General features: G+C 52.7%; 3 protein-coding genes across 3 annotated transcripts in view; 2 read left to right on the top strand and 1 right to left on the bottom strand.

Moving 5' to 3' along the window:
* The window catches only part of ETH_00012675 (uncharacterized protein), a gene marked incomplete at both ends in the record, with an annotated part of 8,849 nt that extends 817 nt beyond the window's left edge, over positions 1–8,032 (top strand). Inside the window, 7 exons of the mRNA XM_013372664.1 lie at positions 47–2,694; positions 2,879–4,607; positions 4,839–5,329; positions 5,518–5,781; positions 5,952–6,242; positions 6,400–7,591; positions 7,743–8,032. Of these exons, the coding sequence (XP_013228118.1) occupies positions 47–2,694; positions 2,879–4,607; positions 4,839–5,329; positions 5,518–5,781; positions 5,952–6,242; positions 6,400–7,591; positions 7,743–8,032 (6,905 nt within the window). The remainder of the gene's footprint in view (positions 1–46; positions 2,695–2,878; positions 4,608–4,838; positions 5,330–5,517; positions 5,782–5,951; positions 6,243–6,399; positions 7,592–7,742) is intronic.
* A 917-nt stretch (positions 8,033–8,949) lies between these two features.
* On the bottom strand, positions 8,950–12,426 carry ETH_00012680 (26S proteasome non-ATPase regulatory subunit, putative; the record flags this gene model as incomplete). The annotated part of the gene is made up of 11 exons (XM_013372665.1): positions 8,950–8,991; positions 9,150–9,236; positions 9,334–9,426; positions 9,609–9,734; positions 10,028–10,189; positions 10,347–10,460; positions 10,591–10,700; positions 10,908–10,977; positions 11,134–11,257; positions 11,493–11,875; positions 11,992–12,426. The coding sequence occupies 11 exons, from the start codon at positions 12,424–12,426 to the stop codon at positions 8,950–8,952; spliced, it is 1,746 nt and encodes a 581-aa protein (XP_013228119.1).
* Positions 12,427–17,912: 5,486 nt separating this feature from the next.
* Positions 17,913–19,568, top strand: ETH_00012685 (uncharacterized protein; the record flags this gene model as incomplete). Its single annotated transcript, XM_013372666.1, has 5 exons — positions 17,913–18,136; positions 18,289–18,343; positions 18,535–18,711; positions 18,920–19,106; positions 19,309–19,568. The coding sequence occupies 5 exons, from the start codon at positions 17,913–17,915 to the stop codon at positions 19,566–19,568; spliced, it is 903 nt and encodes a 300-aa protein (XP_013228120.1).
* Between the last annotated feature and the right edge of the window lie 860 nt (positions 19,569–20,428).

Raw genomic sequence — 20,428 nt, forward strand, 5'->3', positions numbered from 1 at the left:
AGCTCTAGCAGCAGCCCCAGCAGCAGCTCCAGCAGCCTCCCCGCAGCAGCAGCGCGCGGGCCCCACAGCCAGCAGCAAACTTCCCCTGCGCCCCCAGACAAGGCAAAAAAGGCTAAGGGAGATCTTAGCAACGGGAAGCTGGGAAGCTCATGGGAATCTTTCTTGGATTCTTCTTCCGGCAGCTCGGGGGCCTCTTCTCAGAGGAATTCGCTGCAGGGTTCGCCGCGGGGGCCCCCACAGGGGGCCCCCGCGGCACAGGGCGAGGGGGTACAGGGGGCCCCGGGGCCCCCTGCCAAGCCGAGAGCGAGCCCCGCGACTACGGGAGCTGCTGCTGCACGTGCAGCTGAGGCGGCAGCAGCAGCAGCAGAAGAGGCAGCAGAAAAACGCACGTGGTCCACACACCTGCAGTCCCGCGTTTCGAGCCACCGACGACACCTCGACGAGGCTTTTGCTGCTGCTAGCGACAGCAGCAGCAGCAGAAGCAACAGCGGCACGGGAGCCCGGGCAGGGGGCTCTGCGCCTCCAGATATTTCTCGGCGTTTAGCCATTCGTGATCATGTGCAGCAGCAAGTTCTGCTGCTGCAGCAGCAGCGGCAGCAGCGCACACGCCAGCAGCAGATGCAGCAGGCTATGCCTATCCGCACCTCGCCGGTACTGATTGACCCTAGACTTGCTTGCCGTGTCCCTCCGGGCTGCGGCCAAGAGCTCCTGCAGCAGCAGCAGCAGCAGCAAACTCAGCTGCACAAGCGCGGCATGCAGCAGCAGCGAGAGAGCGAGCTGCTGCGCTTAGAGGAACAGCGAATGCTGGCTGCTTTAGCGCATGCATCAATGCGGCAGCAGCAGCAGCACCGCCAAGCTGCAGCACTCCTGGATGGGCAGGTGGCAGTGCAGCAAAACGAACTGGAAATCATTCGCATGCAAATGAAGAACATGAGAGCGGCTCTTGAAAGCTGTCGGTCTGCTGCTGCTGCAGAGAAAGAAGAATTCCTGCAGCTTGCTACTGAACTAAGAATGCATCACCACAGCGGGGAAAGCGCAGTCACCAGCTCGCTAACTGCCAGGCAGAGGCTCATGCTGCTGCTGCAGCAGCAGCTGCAACACTACAATGATATGTCTACTAAGGCTCAGCTGCAGCAGCAGAAAAGCGATGAGCTCCTGCAGCAGCAGCAGCAGGCTGCAGAAGAAGCTGCCTCCAGCCTGCAACTTCAGCAGCAGAAACAGCAGCAGGAGCTTCACGAAAAGTACTCTGCCAGCATAGGCAGCGATCTAATGCAGCAGCAGCAAGTGGGCCAGTCCATCGCAGACACTGAGAAAAAGGAAGCAACACTAAAGGCAGTGGAGCAGCAGGTCAGAGATGAGCTAGAAAAACAGCAGCAAGCATATTTGCAGGAGAAGCAGCGGCTGATGGATGCACAGCAGCACGAGAGACTTTCTGCATTGGAGGCAGAAAGGGCGAAGCAGCAGGAGCAGCAGATGCTGCTTCTTCAAGAGTACCAGCAGCAGCTAGCTGAGGTACAAGCCCTCAAAGAGCAGCAGCTACTGGAACAGCAACAGCTCGAACAATCCATTGGGCAGCAGAGGCAGCAGCTGCTGGAAGAACAGCAGCGGCTGGAGGAGGAGCATAGGCAGCAACAGGAAGCTTTGCAGCAGGAGATGCACCAACAAGAAGGCTTGCGGCAACAACTTTTGCAGGAACACCAAAGGCAGCAAGAACTGCTGCTGCAGCAGCAACAGGAACTGGAGCTGCAAAGGCAGCAGCTGCTGCAGGAGGAGCAGCACCGGGCAGCAGAATATGCCAAACAAGCAGAGGAGCTGCAGCGAGAACATCAGCTCATGGAGCAGCACGAACTACAGGTGCAGGAAGAAAGAGACGAATTGCTGCGGATACAGCAACGCTTCCAGGAGCAGCAGCAGCTCATGCTGCAGAAGCAGCAGGAAACCGTTCAGCCACGGCCTCCTGTGGCTCAGCAGCAGCTGCAGCAGCAGCTGGGCGAGCAGCAACAGATGCTGCAGCAAAAGCAACAACAACAGCAGGCGGAGCTCAAGCAACAAGAACAGGAGCTTTTCAAGGAGAGCGCCAAGTTCCCACTGCAGGAGCAGCAAGAGGCGCAGCCTCTTGGGGAACGGTTTGTGGAGCAGCAGCGGGAGCAACAGCAGCAGGAGCAGCAGCAAAAGCAAGAGCAGCAGCAAAAGCAGGAGCAGAAGCAGCAGCAGCAGCAGCAGCCAGTGCCGCAAGAGCTTCCTCCGGACGAGATGCAGCGGCTGGATCTGGCCCGATCAGCTCAGCTCGAGCAGCAGCAGCATGCGCTGCAGGAGCAGCAGGAGCAGCAGCAAGCTATTCTGGAACAACAGATTGCCCAGGCAAAGCAGGAGCAACTGCAGCGGAGCATTCTTCAGCAGCAGCTTGCACAGGCAAAGCAGGAGCAGCTGCAGCGGAGCATTCTTCAGCAGCAGGCTGAACAAGCAAAGCAGGAACACCTGCAGCGGAGCATTCTTCAGCAGCAGGCTGCACAAGCAAAGCAGGAACAGCTGCAGCGGAGCATTCTTCAGCAGCCACTCGAACAGGCGAAGCAGGAACAGCTGCAGCAGACACCGCCGGAGCAGCAGCAGCCGAGCCAACCGGCTGTGAGCCCCGCACATGACTCTCGAATATTCACAAGGGAAGAGGAACTCCGAAGAATTGAAGAGATGGAGGTTAGAACCACTAAGTGTCTGTACACTGCAGCAGACCAGTTCAAGTTTCTAGCGTGTGTCCCATACATCTTGAGCAGTTTTTCACTTAAGCCTAAAGCCTCTGCAGACTGTATTTTTAAAGCACTGCTTTGTTCATTATTATTATTCAAAATTCTTTGCATAAGATGCTTCCTTTTGCTTTCAGCGAGCAATTCGAGCACAGCAAGCCGAGTTGGAAGCCGCTCGGGAGGCCCCAATCTCGAAAGCCGTGCTGCAGCAGCGATCTCGCTTGCTGCTGCAGCAGCCACACGAACACCAAGGAGGGCTGCCGCCAACTCTCTCTCCTTCAACATCAAGTCCGGCCTATGTTCCAGCACCTACGGGGCTGCCACGTCCTGCTGCAGTTGCGCTGTATGAGCCTGAGGAGGCAGCAGAAAGGGAGCACTACAAGCTGCTGAACCAGGAACTGCAGCGGCGCTGTGTTAGCTTGCAGCAGCAGGTGGTGCAACTCCAGGAGCAGCAGCAACAGCAGCAGGATGGGGCCCTGCAGCAGGAACAGATAAGCCTTGCCGTCCAGAAGATGAAGGAGCTAGAGGCCTATGCAAGGGCTCTAGAGCAGCAAAACAAGGAATTGCTGAAGACCGCAGAAGACGCGCTGCAGCGGCAGAGTAAAGAACACGAAGAGGATATCCTGCTGCTGAAGCAGGGGTCTCAGGAGCAGCTGCAGCAGCAGGCGCAGGAGCACGAAAAAAGGCTTCTCCGGGAAAGGGAGCAACTGGCATCATTCTTCCGCACGGAATATGACAAAGTTGTTGGGCAGGCAATGGAGGGGCAGCAGGAGCTGAAGCGGACTCAAAGCATGCTAGAAGAGGCCAAAGTCCAGCAGCAGGACCTCGAGACGCTGCAGCAGCAGACGGCGGAAGCTCAGCAGGAGGCCCGCAGGCTTGCTGCTGAGTACCAGGCTGCTGTGCAGGAGAAAGAAACAGCAGCAGCAAAGGCTCAGGAGCTCAAGGCCCTCAAAGCTGCTGCAGAGGAAGAGAAAGAAATGCTCTCGCGGTCTGTCGAGAAGCTGCATGGGGAAACAGAGCAGATGAGGCAGGAGCTACAGAAGCAACACGAGCAGCTGCAGCTGGAGAAGGGCCAGCTGCAGAAGCAAATGCTGCGGGAGAAGGAACAGATGCAGCAGGACCTGCAGCGAGCGCAGCAGCAGCTAGCAGCTGAGAAGCAGAAGCTAATGATGCAGCTGCAGCGCGACCGCGAAGCGCTGGAGCAGCAAGTCGAGAAGGACCGAGCAGAACTCGCCAGGGAAAAAGTAGACAGCGACAAGGCTCAGAGAGCTCTTCTGAGGAAACTGGAAGAAACAACAAGTCAGTCTATTGCAATGAAGCAGCAGGCAGACGCAGCAGATTTCGAAAGGAAAGTTCTGGCGGCGCGCTGCGAAAAGTTGCAGAAGGAACTGGAGGAGCAGCAGCAGCAGCAGAACAAAATCACAAAAGAAAGGCACCGCACGCTGGAAGCACAGCTAAATGAAGAAAGGGCTCTGAACCAGCAACACACAGAACGGCTGAAGAGGCTGCACACGGAGCAGCTGGATGAGCTTCAGCAAAAGTACGAAAATGCAATTGAAACTCTGAAGCGGAAGGGAACAGAAAAAGCAGAGAAGAAAGCTCATGTGCTGGAGGAAAGACTGGCTGCTCTAGAAGCTGAGCAGGAGGAAAGAATGAAAAGAAAGCAGCACCAGCATCAGCAAGAACTCCAAAGACACAAAGAAGAGACGGACAAGGAAAAGGGAATCCTGCAGAAAGAAGTGACCAGCCTCAAGCAAAAAATCCAAGGAGAGACGGAAACGCTTCGAGAGAAACACAAAGAAGAGAAGAAAAGCCTCGAGAAGATGTGGCAACAAAAGCTGGAACAGGCGACACAAAAAGTGCAGTGTAAGCCCCTGGGAGTGGAACTTCTTTCGGGATGCTTTTCTCTGTCTTGCACTATCTTTCCCTCTTGGTCTTTTAACTACTTGTTTTAGCCTCTCCCCTGTGTCTGTGCACTGCTGCACTATCTAGAAAGAACCATAGAGGCAGCATTTGCGAGTTCATGTACCTTAATGACTCACAGCTTTGTGGCTGAAGTATGTATGGCGTTTTTGCTGTGGCTTGTTTGCTGTGCAGCTTTGCAGGAGCAGCTGGAAGAAGAGTCAGAAAAAAGGAAGCAGTCCGACCGCTTTAGAAATTCTCTGCTGCAGCGTGTCGAGCAAATGGGCCAGGAAGTGCAAGACATGCATCGCCGTTTGCGGGAAATGACGACAAAGTACGAAACGGTGAAAAGCAGCAGAGACAAAGCACTTGCGCAGCACGAGGGGTTGCAGGAAGAGCTGACGCGAATCAAGCAGCAGCAGCAGCAGCTGCTCCGGCGAGCCGAAGAAGCAGAACAGCAGCAGCAGCTCCTACAGCAACAGCTGCAGCAGAAAACAAAACAGCTTGAGACTGCCAGACAAGCGCAGGAACGCACAAGCGAACAGCTGCAAGCAGCGAATGCCGATCTTTCCAAGCGGAGGCAAAGCATGTTGTCTGCAAATGACAAATACAAGGAATTGCAGGAGGCGCTCTCAGAAGCTTTAGCAGAATCTTCCAAGAAGCAGCAAGAACTGTCTTCTTACAAAGTGAGTCCAGCCTCAGATGGCACAAGCTCAACAAATGCCCGAAGCCATGCACGGAGTGTTTAGGCAGTGAGATAACAGAACAGCAGATAGGCATGGTAGGAAACAGTTCAGAGAGGAGCCGCAACAGTAGCTGCTATTTTACTTTTTCTTCTTATGAGTTATACTGCGGCTGTCACCTTTTACTGCAGAAGCGCCTGCAACAAAAGGAGCAAACAATCGAAGACCTGCAAGCGGAGCTGGAGGGCCTCGATGGAAGACACCAGCAGGCGCTGCAGCAGGCTAAGTCCGCAACATCTGCGCAAGCAGAAACGACGCGGCTAACAGAGGAGGCAGCGAGCCTCCGAGCAGCTCTGGCGGAGGCCAAGAGTAACTGCAGAACAGCAGAAGCCAAGCTGGAGGCTCGAGAATCGGAGCTGCAGAAACTGCGAAAAGACACTGAAGCGGCCAAGCATGTAAGCGTCATGAACTCTCTGTGTTTCCCCATGCAAGCTGCCCTTTTTGCCCCAAAACATGTCCTACGAAGCGTTTCAACTAATTCCCGTTTACAATAGGCCCACAGTTGAGACATAGAGGTTTCGATTCTAGAGTTAAGGGCTTGTGGGCTGGTGTCCGTTGCGCACAGGAGGTAAAGGCCTCTTCTGCCACTGAAGCGGAAGCGTCAATGGAGGCAAGCGCACTGGCCCAGCAGCTGGCGAGCTCACAGTCTGTGGTGAATGAACTTCGAGAAGCATACAAGGCAGAGAAGGAAAAGGCCGCAGAAGCACTCGCAGCACTTGCTGCAGCAAAGACAGCGGCAGCTCTTGCAGAAGAAAGGTATAACCAGCTCCAAGAGAAAATCCAGACTCTTCAGTCCGAGCGAAACAGGCTGGAAGCTCAAGTCGCCCAAAAGGCGCAAATTGCGCAGGAAGCAAGAGTATGTTCAGCCCACTCGGCCGCTATCGTCATTGCAGCAAAACCTCTGGCACCCGATTGCACTGCTGCGTTTGCTGCAGCTACGATTTCCTGCTGTGCGGCACAAAACGACGAAATGCAGAGATATGTGCATATATTTGTACTGTTTGCTGCTGCAGTCGGAGGCAGCAGCTGCCCTCCAGTCCATGCGCGAATGCTTCACAGACTTCAGCAGAGGTCAGGAGCAGATGATGAGGCACATGCTGGAAAGCATCGCCGCTAAGAACCGAGAGCCAGTTGCTGGTGCAGGCGTATTGAAACTGCCTTCAGCCGAAGACCTCTCAGCCGCTGCGGGGGTTTCTGCGCAAGTGCAGCAGCTCAGCCAGCAGCTGACAGAACTAGCCATAAAGCAGCAGCAGCAGCTGCAGCAGCCACAAACCGCCAGGGTCACGTCTGGTGCAGCTACGCCAGCAGCAAACAACAACAACGAAGCCCTACAAATAATCAAGCAACTTGTCGAGCTCATTGCACATCCGCAGGAGCAAAGACAACGGGATACTCGCCAGCAAGCGCAGCAGCAGCAGCCTTCGCCCCGACTCTCAACGGCACAAGGAGCGGCCGCACAAGCGGCTTTGTCTTCTGAAGCACGGAGACTATTCCGTAGCATCATTTCCTGGGTTTCCCGCCTCAAGGGCAGTATCCCAGGGGTGTCTCTTCTGCAGGTTCTCCTTTCTTTGCCTTCCTATGCTTTCCCGGAGGAGGCAGCCAACGCCATTTGTGGAATGGCTGACTACTTGTCCCCTCTAGCAGGGCTCGAAGGTTTAGGTAGAGTAGTTTCTCCTCCAGCCCGCGCTGCTGCAATGTGGGAAAGGGCAAGCCGCAGCAGGCCCGTAAGCCCTGCAGTAGAGGAGCAGCTGCGGAGAGCGGTGCAGCAGGTGCACCAGCATGCAGCAGCAACAGCCGGTGCGCCCCTGAATCGGCAGGATGACGCAGTTGCTGCGCTGCTGCGAGCAGCACCAGCAGCACACCCTATGTCTGTAGTGCATGCAACAAGAGGCTTGGGGCCTTTGTTAGATACGGACACGACGCTGCAACTGCTGCGGCAAGCACAAGCTAGTGGAGCACCCCCTGTAGAACTGGCAGCAGCAGCGTACCGCTGCTTGCCAGTGGCCCAGGCAAACGCATTCTGTGAAGATCTACAGCAACATAACGGTAGCCGCCTACCACAGAAGGAGCACCTTGAGTTAGTAGACGAGCTGCTGCTGCTGCTGCAGCAAGCTTTGCAGCTGGCAGGACACGCCCGACGCCAGCAAACAGCCCAAGAACATGCACAATACTTCTTTGGGCCGCCTGCGCCTCCGCCATACGGCGGTGAGTTTTTAAATAGCTTGGTCTTCAGAGTATCAGATGAACTGCTGCTGTCCTGTACTGCTGTTCTTTAGTGTTGTGTGCTGTGCTTAGCTGGTGTTTCTCTTGAACTTGATTGGCTCCCCCCTATTATTGTGTGCTCTTCTGAATGCAGGCGTCTTGGTGCCAAGTGTGTGCGCCGCGCAAAGTGTCTTTCCCGCCCCAGTTGCTGCTGTCCCAAGGGCTTTCGTGCCGTTGCATGCGCCACCAGTGGTGCCCTGTTCTGGCACGGGCAGCAGCAGCGGGCCGGTGTCGCCTGTGGGCGGCGCTGCAGCAATTGCTGGTGCCAGGCGGGGCCCAAAGAAAGCTTTCGCCTACCCAGTGCCACCCCGCAGCTTCGGCATCAACGCGCGGCTCAACTACGAGGTGCAGACAAGTTGCCACACGCACAAGACGGCTACATAGCCTGCCAAATGGCAATTCGGCCGGCTATTTGAACTCCGTCAAGCATATCTTTTACAGCTGGATCCTGAAGGGCGTGGGACTGTCGCGTCTTTGCTGCAGCAGCAAGTGAACCGAAGTCCCTCACAGCGGAGTGATTAAAGTCCGGGGAGCAAATCTTTTACAGCTGGCCCCCGGAAGGGCATGGGACTCCTGCGTCTTTGCTCCAGCAGCAAGCGAGCCTGAGTCTCTTATAATGGTGCGATGAGCAAAAACCCCAGACGCCCACTTGGGCACTCAATTGTTTTAGTGCGCTACACGAAGCAGCAGGAAGTACCATGAACTGCAGCAAAGGCTGCGGCTCTTGCGGCAACAGCCGTCGCAGCTGTGCCAGCGGAAAGAAACGGCAATAATGCCACTAATTGTTATTGTCCAATGTCGCTGCCTCGTGGGACCCGTGACCGTGAAGCGAAGCCTTTTCACTGTAGCAGTAAATGTAGGTGCTCCGAAATCCATAAAGATGCAAGGAGCACTACCACTACGTTATCCAGTATCGATGTCTCCTGGGCCCCGGAAGTGTAAGGCGAAGTCTTTTAACTGTAGCACTAGATGAAGGCGCCCGTAAAGAGACACAGTGTGCGCTCAGTTGTATGTGCAACATGCATGCGCCTCATTTACTCCCATCCCAAGCAGGGGAATTTGCTTTTTAGTACTCATTTAACGGCAGCATGCGTATTCATGCATGGGAGTCTCGCTGTGCACACAGCTGTAGCTCAAGAAAGTCACACGCAGGCACACATGCGACACTGCATCCAATCACCAGGAATCCAAAGCATGCATAAGCGGCAAAGACCCAAGAGAGGCCTCCCCAACAGAGAAATTTGGAAGGAACTGCCCTTCGAGGTTGATATGCTGCAGCTGTTGCTATTTGCCGCTGAAGTTCAAATCATATCCATATCATCTCCAAGATCTTCATCCTCCGCCTGAATTCACTCCACATGACAGGAAATGCAGTTTATGTGTGAAGGCGCATTATCTCTGCGGCTCCTGACGACACCACAGCCAAGAACTGTCCGTTCTGGTTCTGCAGCACCTGCTGTCCAAGGTGCTTGTGCTGCTGCTGCTATAGCCGCTAACTCACGCGAGCTCGTTCCTCCTGCATTGCCCTCTTCCTTTCATCATCTTCTGCAGTCTGCTGCCGCTCAGTGCTGCCAGGGTACTGCATCGCCTGAACGTGATACCAGAAAACGCGCACAGACTACCGACTTGCACGGCTACTGCTGCAAGCCTTGCGGGCTGCCGGCAGGCTTGCTGCTGCTGCTCACCTTCACTGCATCATTGTACAGATCGAGGCAGAAGGTAATGCGGCGGTGGAAAGCTTTCTGCGGCTCGTTTGACGCGTAGAGGTCCACACTAGCCTGCGCATCAAACATAACAGATGCAATACCAGTGGCAGCCACAAACTCAAATTCATGCCTCTACACAGAACTGAGTATGAGGCCGGCTACAATAGTAATGAAGGCCCGCAAGGCACAGCGAGAAACAAGACAAAGCGCCCCGGGGTAAAACGAGTAGCTCTAGGCGGCCAGCAAAGGCGGACCTTCGACTGAAGGAACTGTTTGTCATGATCGATGGAGGCATCGATGACTCTGTCCAGAATAGCCTTTCCCGCCACTGCCTCAGCCTCTTTTGCAGAGTCCAACCCCAGCTTCTTGGCTATGTCTTTCTGCAAAGAGACAACACACCGCATTCTCAGGAAGGCAGCTGCAGCCATGCTCGCTGCGGGGTTGGGGAGGTGCAGCAGTGGGCTGTGCTCAAGGAGCTGTCAGTCCCGCTGCAGCACCCACAGATTCCTCCCATAAGCCGCCATAGAAAAGGCAGAACCAGCAAACTGATTCGGAGGGACGCATCAGCAGCCACAATGCCGGCACGCCGCGCTGCGCAGGCCCAGCAGCAACCATTCTGAAATCAGTGGCTACAGCCGCTTTTGCTGCAGTGGATAGAGCAGTGTAAACTCACCAGGTAAATTCTGGAATACGAAAGAGAAATGATACGGAGACCAGCCCGTATGACATTCTGATGCAGTCGGCACAGCAGAGTGTAAGTATCGTCAAGCCTAAACCGCTGCTCGTGCTGCTGCAGGACTGAAGCAAAGGCATGCAAGTCGCCGCTCCGAACAGCCTACGGCAGACGTACACAGTAACGAGCGCAGCGGAAAGATGCGAGTGGAGGTGACCGGCCAAGTCTTTAGCTAATTTCCTCTTCCCGCTGTGCCTTTCTTTGCTGCTTCAGCTCATATAGCTTCAGCTGCTGCTGCTGCTGCCGCCGAGAAACGCACCAGAACTATTTCTCTGTACGGCACAAGCTCCGCATGCATGTTTTGTTTGTTAAAAAGGGAACGTTCCGGGATATCTCCCATGAGCAGCTCAACGACGATGCACTTCTTGAGAGCCTGCAACAAACAGCGAGAAAGCTGATTCGGCAGCTACAGCCACAGAAAGATCTGCAGGGCCCGTGCTGCTGCTGCTGCTGCTGCTCTGCTGCCGTTGCTGTAGTTCCACCTAATGCTTATATGCTCTCACCGCTAGCCTGAATCCGCGTGCTATGGTCGGCTGTTGTGGGGCTTTGCGCAACGCCAACTGAAGCTGAGAGAAAGCCGAGCCATACTCCAAACGAGCTGCCTGGATTTGGCCTGCAGCAGCAAAAGCAGCTCACGTAATTGCTGATGGGCCAGCAGCAGCAAATGACGCAGCAGCAGACGCCCAAGCAGCGGCCACAACTGAAGCAGCTACAGCAGCTGTGGTAGGATTGAAGGCCAAGATAGCGGACAAAACAAAACACAAGTACTGCTCCAGCTGCTGCAAGGCAAGCAACTGATGCAGCAGCAGCAGCAGCATACCCAGGTAGTACAGGTAACGCGCATGCTGTGCGTTTGACTGGAGGCCCTCAGGGAATGCTGTCTTCTGGACCTGCAAGCAGAAAACGGTAATTTTCAGTGCACTGTTATGAGCCCAAGCAGCAGCAGTGACAGTAGAGAAGCAGCATGATGAACAGGAGTATGGAGAGCTTCCTGTGATTTGCCACGAGCTCTAGCAGCAGCAGCAGCAGCAGCAGCAGCAAGGTACCAGTTTGAGCGCTACGTCGTACTGTTTGCTTAAGACAAACAGCCTAAGCAGCATGTTCAGCAAAGTCGCCTGCGTAGTAATGTCCCGTCTTGCGCTTGCAGCTCGGTAAGCCGCCAAATACTCCCTTCAGACACAAGAAACATAACTACAATTTGCTACAGCAGGTGCTGAGAACTGTTGCAGCTGCGGAGTCCGTTGCGTTCGGTATTCACTGAGGCAGCAGGAATGACTCTAATTTCAGAAACGCAAAGGACTCAGTTCGAAAAAACAAAGAAAGCGTGCTCTCTGCTCCCCAAAGATGAGCCTGAACTCCACTAACGCCGAAACCCTAAAGCCTAGCAACAAGTTCTGAGCCTTACGCGCGGCAGTCGAAGTTTTGTTTGGAAAGCTCCAGTGCCCTGCTGTGGTAGAACCACGCCTTTGCGGAAAGTCTGTCTAGAGAGCGTCTGTCGTACTGCTTGACCCTCTCGATGATGCAGCAGCTGAATTCCCATGCTCTCTCCCACTGCTGCTGCTGCTGCGCCTGCGGCTGGCGCGGACGCGGGTCCAGCAGCAGCAGCAGCACGAGAGTAGAGAGCAAAACCTCCGCCTCCGGCATACAGCTGACAAAAGAAGACGCGCGGAAGGAATGCAGCACCTTGCTGCCCGTCGCTGCACCTGATCGCGGTCCTGTTGCTGCTGCTCCTGCATTTCCTGCTGCAGCACCGACTTCTTCCTTGGTCTGCTGCTGCTGCTGTGGAACCTGCGCAAAGCCAAAACACCGCACCTCCAGAAGCTAAACTTCACTACAAACTAAGCCAGCTAAGTGCTGCAATTCTGTAGCGGGTTGATAGTTAAGGGTTAAGAGCTAAGAGTTACCCCGTCAGCCTCCATTTCTCCCTCGCCCTGCCTTTCGTTGACAATCATCTCCAGTGTTTCCCTAAGCTTCTGCCAGAACTCCAGAGTTTTCTGGTTCAGGTGGCTTGGGTTCCCACAGGCGCTGGCGTTGCTGCTGGCGTCGCCCTGCAGTTGGTGCTGCTGCCCCCAAAACAGCAGCGAGCAAACTTGCAGAAGCTGCCGCGGGTGCTCTTGTTGCTGCAGCCGCAGCTGCTTGAAACGCCGCAGCATGCGCAGCATGTAACGCTGGTCCTGTGTCTCAACGGCATCTCTGACCAGGACGAGAGAGGAGGTGAGTAGCTGCAAATACTTCTCTTTTGGGTCTACTGTGGCTGCTGCAGCAGTTCCTGCCGCCTTGGCTGCTGTTGCAGAGGAGTCCTTGGCCTCTGAGGCCTTGTTGGTGCTTTCCGCGGCCATTTCTGGGGGGAACTGCAGAGAGCAGCCTGTGGCTCTGCGCTTGAGATTTGGGGCTTGAGGGGGGAGGCCCCCGTGTGAAATAAAGGCGAGACAACGCTAGATGCAGCACCAGCAGAGTCAGCTGTTGCTGTCCCTGATGCTGGTGGCAAGGAGAACTTGACTGCTGAAGGGGCACGGGCTTGGGGGCGATGAGCTGGGGATGCAGCCATACAGCACAGCTGGGAGACAGGAAAAGTCATCCCCTATTTGTACTACAACTGCCTCTTCACTTGTTTCTTTTTAAATTGGTGAGCTGGAGCCGCCGCCGCCAGTACGGCAGCCGCCACAGCCGCCGCAGCAGGGTCTGTCAGCAGCAGCCAACCAGCAACAGCAGCAATGGAAGTAAGTTTCCGTTTAGTTTGTCTGACATTCTTTTCTGTTTACTAAAAATAGTATAAGTAAAACTTGTCTTATTGTAGTGCCCTGTTCGCACTAAATTGTGTGCACTCTGCTTGACCCAACCCTTTACCACCTTGCCGGTCTTTGAATGTGCGTGCATTTACTGCATGCCGCATCGGAGCAGCTCCGATGCCAACTCTTTTTCGTAGTATCATCTCAGTGGACCAAAACAATGTAGCAACTTTCATTTTGGGGTGTGGCTAGCGAGGCCGCACGCAAGCCTGCGATCCATGAGAATGGAGTAGTAAAAACACACCTGGGATGAAGCGACGAAAAGCTGTCACGCCTGATGATAAAGTAGAAACTAACTTAAACTAGTCGAGACTATCAACATGAGCGGAGGTGGAGTGGAACGTCCATTCCCGAGGGGAACTGAAGCACGGAGCGGAAGGGGCACGACTCCACTGGAAAGTTTTTGCCACGCTCTTGAAGAGGAAAACGCATCCCTACCTTACATAGTAGTGTAAGCAGTAAAAGCTCCATTTTGAGTTTCGGTGGTACGAACTATGGCTTTGAGCCCAGGCGCTGGACTTAACCCAGGGGAGGTACGTACCTACTGCTTAGTATTGATGTTCCTGGCAAAATTTTAGCATTTCACGCGGAAGAAATCGCAAATTTGCTTGTATTATAGAATTTTATTTCTCAACGCACTCTAAATGACAGCTGAGGAGCATCAAATGATTTTATTCTCCAGCGTGTTGGGTGACAAGCGACGAGGTGAGGTCGAGAAGAGAGAGGGCTGCAAACTGAAACATCTCTTAAGTGAAATTCTTTAATATTGAGTTTGTCACATAAAACAGCTTTGGGAGGCTTGATGAGAATCGCGAAGGACCATCGCTGCACGTTCTTATGTTGCAGTGGCTGTATGCAATCCCACATACCCCTGCGGAAGACTGCATTAGGGGAGTAATGAGAGCGACAAACACATTAAAATTTTAATGAAAATGTACCTTCTTGAGATTCATGGATGAACGTCAAGAACTCCCTCCGTGCTAGAACGCCTGAGGGAATTCGTTGGCCTTAACCCAGCCGAATAGCATCATTGGATAAGCAACTTCCGCTCTATTTAGTTGTGTGTCTATTACTCTTCTGCTCTCAACAGTCTGCGCTATGATTTTCTCACTATAGCGTAGAGTGTAGTGATGCGCGCTGGTTAATACTGTGTTCAACATGGCGGGCTGCCGAAAGGTACTTCGCAAATCAACATTGCACACTCTACATTCTGAACCGATCAATTGTCTCGAAAGCGGGCGTTTCATACATTGGAGTTCCACATTTGTCCACATCTTTATACTAATTGAAAACTCTTCAAGCTCTTTGGAGTTATGTGAGTCTCTGAAGGGCAGCTGGTGTGTTCCCTGTGAGGCTTGTGTCTTCATCTGGCATTGGTGACACATTGGAGTGAAGGGAAGCGCTTGAGCAAGGTTATTAGGCCTCCACTCTATGATCACTAGGAGTAGAGTCCAACGATTCTCATGAGATACTGTCTTGCGGCGTTCTGCGGGGTTGGGTGGCCAGCAAGCAGCAGTGGTCGTGCGTGCGATGGTGGCTGACTAGAAAGAAGTAGGGGTCGGCATAGCGTTCACAAAGCAAAGAATGATTAAAAGAGCATTATTTCCAATTCGAAGGTCTCAAGTCCGCTGCAAGTAAAGTGAGTGCGGGCGGATCTGGGCACGGAAGCAAATGCTAGGGCGCTGCATTTGCTCCAAACCTCTGGGTATGCAGGCCACTTTAAATGGGCAAGAGCTTCTAACCTGGCTTAATTTTGGCCGCAAGATTCCGCACTGTCCCCTGTCCATTTCATCCTCCAGAACGAAACATTCTGTCCTCCGCACTCATCGTGTGAGTAACCACTTTGTGGGCACGCGACACAGATACTCTGTCAGCGAGGAGCTTGAATGATTCGTCTTTCTCAGTAGATATACCGTGTGTTCTTCATAGACAAGCCATTCACCCAAGTTCTGCAAAGGCAGACACCTGAGCAGCCGTAGAGGGATTACAGAAAAAGGCACAAATATTTGCGCGCTCCTCGCATGTTGTTTGATGCATGTCGCTCCTAGGGATACTGGGACTTGCACTGGCGTACTGCTCATCTCATTCCAGAAAGAGATGCTGCGTGCTGTTCATACTCCGAACGTACAACCTGAACATGAATTCCCTAATGAGCCTCTAAGCTCAATTTTTTGGGTACAATTACGTTCATTCCCTTATGCGGCTAGTTGTTTCGACGCATTCAATCTTTCGGAATCATGCACTGCACGACAGCTTATGCAGGCCGGTAGCCGCTGCAAAAGCGGACCGTACGCATTTAGTTCAAGCAGGCTTGCGACCTATTTAGTGCTCCTTACGCTTTAGCGTGCATTGGCGTGGTATACTCTGAAGTGTAGAATTCGTTGTGGGGGGATTGGAAAATCTGTGATCCACCAGAGGAAGAAAAGGGTACGATTTCTCCCACGGGTTCTCATTCGTGGCAGCTTACTGAGTGCAATTCGCTACATGCGCATGCCTAACTCAAAAAGTGCAGTATGATGCAGGAAACTGGAGCACTGCGGAATAGGCTACTTTCTCCATGCTATGATACAAGGCACGGCCTTCAGATTTTAAAAATTGGTCTTCAAGAAGCTTTTGACCACTGGGAAACTGCACGGCTACGCGTAATCATACAGAAATTCATTACGGTGCACCGGGGAGCGAAGATGCTCCTGAAAGGGCAACCCCCGCTGGGGAGCGCTTGCCCCTACGGGCAACCCAAAAGTTACGAATTAAGATAAAACGCTAAGCCTCAGAAGATAAACGCTTCAACCACAGATAAAAAACTAAGTTGCAAGATGTCGGGAAACCTACTACTCGAAATGCTAACAAGTGCAAAAAAGCTCCACGAGCCAGGCCTCACTAATCAGCGTGCACACACTGTGGCCTCGCCACAAGGCCAACCACGAGCCAGGGCCTTGCAACAGAGCCTAGAGAGTCCAAACATTGTTAAGAGTACTGTTCTTCCTGCGTACTACCGCATTTCTACTGTTCAGATATGTTTGCATTGCACTATTCCCTTGATGCCCCGCTGTTTCGTTTCTGTGGAACCCAATCAGGCTACACGCCGTGTTACCATCTATAAAAGTCCTTTTATTTCCGTTTCAAAACCTAGATTTCAGTGTTCCAAGCAACCGCGTGTCCCTTTTAGGTGAGAAGTTCCTTTATTACCAACAGGCCCGCGATATTCCATGTGAGGCGCAGATGAGGCTGCGTTTATACAACCACGACCTCCTTGAGAATGTCGGCCATTCTACTGTCAATATTCAGCACAAAGTTCATTGCTTCGCTGATTGTTCAGCCGATCAGCTGCCTCGTGTGTATGGCGAAGTCCACTGTTGACCACTTGGAAGCATCCACATGTGCATGGTTGGCAAGCATTTATGATATTCTTTGGTTACCCAAGTAAATACTTGCTGTGACTAAATAAATTCCTCTAAAAGTGGCCAAACGCCTGGTTGCCAGGATGCCACAGAGCATTAACTACGCGGTAGCGCGCCATGGAGCGGTCAGGAGTGGCAGCCCAACAAAACTGGGGCAAGAAAGTTACACATGGATGTGCATCAATGCATGTCGCCTAATTAGTGGATTTACATGGCTACGTAGTTTCTTCATGGCTGTGTTGTCTGCCAGAGGCTAGGGGCAGCAGTTGCCACCCGCCTCCTGCGATCCTCACTTGCGTAGAGGCTGTGGAACCCTCCATTTGCCCAACCAAAAGCCTGGATCCAGCAGAAGTAACTAAAAATACAATATGAAAGAAATTTGAGTAATATAACGGTCCGGTAAGATACATACGGCGCAGACCCAGCTTCTCTGTTGGCTGCTTTTCACGACTTGCCCCTGTTGACGTTGGCGTTCTGTTTGGGCCTGCTTTCCTCCCCCAGCCCTCTCTCTCTAGGCACGTGCTTGGCGAAGGTAAAATTATTCGCTGAAGACAAGGTCTTTTTTCCGTCTTTGAGACATAGCCAAGACGGCGGTAGATGTTTGTGGGGCTCGTTGAGTGTGAGAAACGCTCGCCGGCATTTCGATGCATGTTCGCCCCGAGGGTATCTCTCTCTTCGGCTCTGCTTCAAGTTCCCCTCTATTTCGCATGGTTTTCTTTGGTATCCTCAGAGCAGATTGATGCTCTTTTTTGCCTCTCTTCTGCTGAAATTTCAAAACACGTGCAGGCTGGACCACAACTAGTGCCTGTGTGTTAACCACTTGTGCAGGGGGCGTCGTTCTCTGATTATTTTACCCGCATTATTTCAAGCTTCTACAGCTCAAGACATCCAATATATCTTTGGGCTTTCGAAATATTGTTTTTGAGGATTTCTTTTGTATTTAGGAGTCGGTGACAAACGCCATCTTAGAGGAAGCGGCAGTGTGGGACGGGCAGTGCCGGCACACACACACAGAAAAAGCAGGGCGTTTGCATAGCAATAACAGCGGTAAAAGGGTGCTATCCAGGCGTTTTTTATGAATCTTAGCTACTGAGCACCTGAGCACTCGTCTGCTGTGGCAGTGTCTTCCAGCTTTCTTCCTGCTCCCTGTATCTCCTTAGCCGCGTGAGCGGTGACGGTCGAGAGGTTTTTGCGATCCCGATAGCAGCAGCAGCTGTGTCGTCGCAAGCACAGTTCCCCTGGTTTACCTTAGAAGTGGCATAACATAGCTTTCAAGGATTCGGCCTGTCTGTCTTTCCTGGGGGTCACCTCTCGCCGTCTTCAGCCAAGCTGACGTTAGTCTGTGGAGCATCGGAGGTGCAACAAGCAGCAACTAGCATTAGCAGCAGCTTCTGAGGCAGTAAAAGAATCTGTATCTTCGATTGTGGCATCAGCAGCAACAGTTGCAATAGCAGCCGCTGCAAACGCAGCAGCAAGGATCTCGTAATCTATTGCTGTACCTGGGCAGCTGTTTGGTTCACATGCGCCGCCTTGGTGGTAGACCGGAAAGTCTTAATTCCCTTCTACTGTTCTGACACTATCATCCTTTTTCCCGGAGACCGCTTTTCACAACCTATCAGCTGGAAGGTGATTAAAATGTCGTCACCTAAGGGCGGACTTCGAGGAGGAGATCACCAGGATCTAAGGGTCCTTTTCCTTCACGAGCTGGACTCTGCCCCAGGCAGTGAGAAGCAGCGGCTTCTTGAGAAGGCGCTTGGGAAGCAAAGAGTTAAAGCTCCCAACTTGAAGACGAGACAAACCATCATGATGTTTGTACTAGGCTTCCTGGTCTTAGCGATTTGTCTACTCAGCGGGATCATGTAGGATCCCCCCCCTCCTTTTCTGTTGTGGCAAATGGAGTGTTTGACGTAGCCTACTTTACTTCGTTGCAGTACGGGAACTACTGTACCCCGGAATGCGGTGACTGAAAGTGTCTTCTCTTGTCTTTTCGCCTGCGTGTTCCCCTTTGCAGTGCAGCTGCTGTGCTGGCAAAGTGGTATATCGGGCTTTGCGTGCTATTGGGTTCGGTAAGCAACAGATATTAGAAGCACTGCATGTTTTAATGCCTCTGGTGTTTTCTAAACGGTTAACAGAACCGTGATGCTTCAGTACCAAATATGTTAGATACCAGGGGTGGCTGGAACTCCAGCCAGTTCAGTGTACTTTTTATTAGTTCCATCTGTCTTTGATAATACTTCGTGTGAATGCTTTTGCGTAGGCAGTAGCGCTGGTAATTACCTACTGGTTCGGAGGGAAAGCTGCCACTCATTTCATGTGGCTTAAGGCTATTCGCATAGCCGAGAAGAAATTCAGAGAGCAGCGGTCAAACGTCATCGTCGCCACCTCCTTTGGGTCTGTCGTGGCCTTGAGCATGGATATTCCGAAAGTCCCCATGGTGAGAATCTCGCCAGATGGTTTCAGCTATTTCTTCGCAGTCCTATTATCACATTTGGGTCTTTCTTTAGGGGCAGTCCCATGTGGTTTCAGGAGCATAAAGGTAAGGCTAGCAATAGAGAGGGCGGGAGAAGAAGAGCTAGTACGTCTGCAGCATTTTCGGGAGGCTTGATGCCTTGTTCACCTTGTTTGTGAGCGTGCTCTATCAGCTGTTGCTGTGCCCCGCCCACGACCAGTACTCTCGCTTCATGCGTCTCCGCAATGGCTTCACTTTGCACGGAATTCCATACGTGCTAATTGTACACGGCTCGGGGGATAAAACAGTTCCGCTTGATGATTCTATCCGCCTGCTAGAAACGGCCGACGGCCCGGGTCGCAGCCGCTTGGAAGTGATAAGTGAGTGCCATTCGCATGTAGTAACAGTATCCACATGTGGCTTAGTGCCATTCACATGTAGTTACGGCATCCAAATGTGACTTAAGACCATGCTGAAGACAGACCCGATGCAGCTTTTCAGCAGCTTTTCACGCATCTTTGCCAGAGGGCAGCCAAGCAAGAGCAGGGAATGCTGACTTCTGTGTGTATTTTCTCTTAACAGATGATGCCCATGCGCTCAAATCCATCAAGCCTGAAGATCTGCGCCAGTGGGTAGACGAAGTTTTCACGCAGGGAAAGAGGCAAGTCAAAGCTCTCGCCGACTCTGGATCGAAGGGCGTGGACCCATCTCTTTATGAATGGGGAGATGAACCTGAGGCAAATGCTGATAAAGAGGCCAAGAAACAGACAGAAAACGAAGATGATAATTCCAGCAGAGGAACAAGCGCACCGCAGGAGCCAACAGGAGCGTCCAGTGTCTAATTGAAGACCAGGCACTGTAATAGGCTTGAGACTGGAACTTGCTGTCTTTAGAGCTACAGGCATTTAGTGGTTGCCTACGGAAATATTGTTTGCTAGTTGGTTCCTCTCAAGCAAGTCGCGGGGTATATTGCAGGTACAATTCAGCCGGTATTTGCAGGCTTTCTCCTATGGAAGCAGTTTGGTGGCGCCTGCCTATTTCTGCACCAATGCGAAGAATAATGCCCAGGAAATGATAGGCTGACTGATTACGCAGGAGGACTTTCGGATATGCGGCGCTGTCTGGCAGCCAGAAGACCCCAACGTGATGCAGCAGCAACATTCAGTCACAAGAACAGTTTCTTTCTTGTGGATCGGTTGTGTCCAGAAGGGCGTAGTCAGTGAGTTAGTAACATGTGGAGGGATGCACCCAGTAGGCGTATGATCAAGGTCGTTGCCTGTATCCCTTGGTGAGTGAATTGTTATACCGATCTCCCTTTACCCGGTAGATAGCTCTTTTGGGCAAAAGAGAGTCATGCTTGGATCTAGGAGGAGATCGAAGCCGTCTGCGTGAGCCCGTTGGCTCATGCTTTTTACCAGCAGCCGCCGCACTTCGTGTCTACTACGAAGAGGTGGGCGCATGTTGGTGAACTGCAGGGCACGGAAATCACAAAGTCGGGGATACAAGGCTGACGCAAGAGGTCTCACGTGCGTAGTTTCCTGAGCAGAAAAGTGGGAGTGAACTACTGCTGCTCAGGGCTACACGTGCTGTTGGTGCCCTGGAAGCATGACAGTATTTAGGGTTGGTAATCTGGTCAGCTGGTAAATTTAGGGAAGTGGTGTTCTTGAACGTAGCAGGGGGAGGTGAATACACCTTTAAACAA

Source organism: Eimeria tenella, genomic scaffold (genome assembly GCF_000499545.2).
Source record: "Eimeria tenella Houghton genomic scaffold, Eth_scaff102, whole genome shotgun sequence".
NCBI classification, from domain to species: Eukaryota; Apicomplexa; class Conoidasida; order Eucoccidiorida; family Eimeriidae; genus Eimeria; species Eimeria tenella.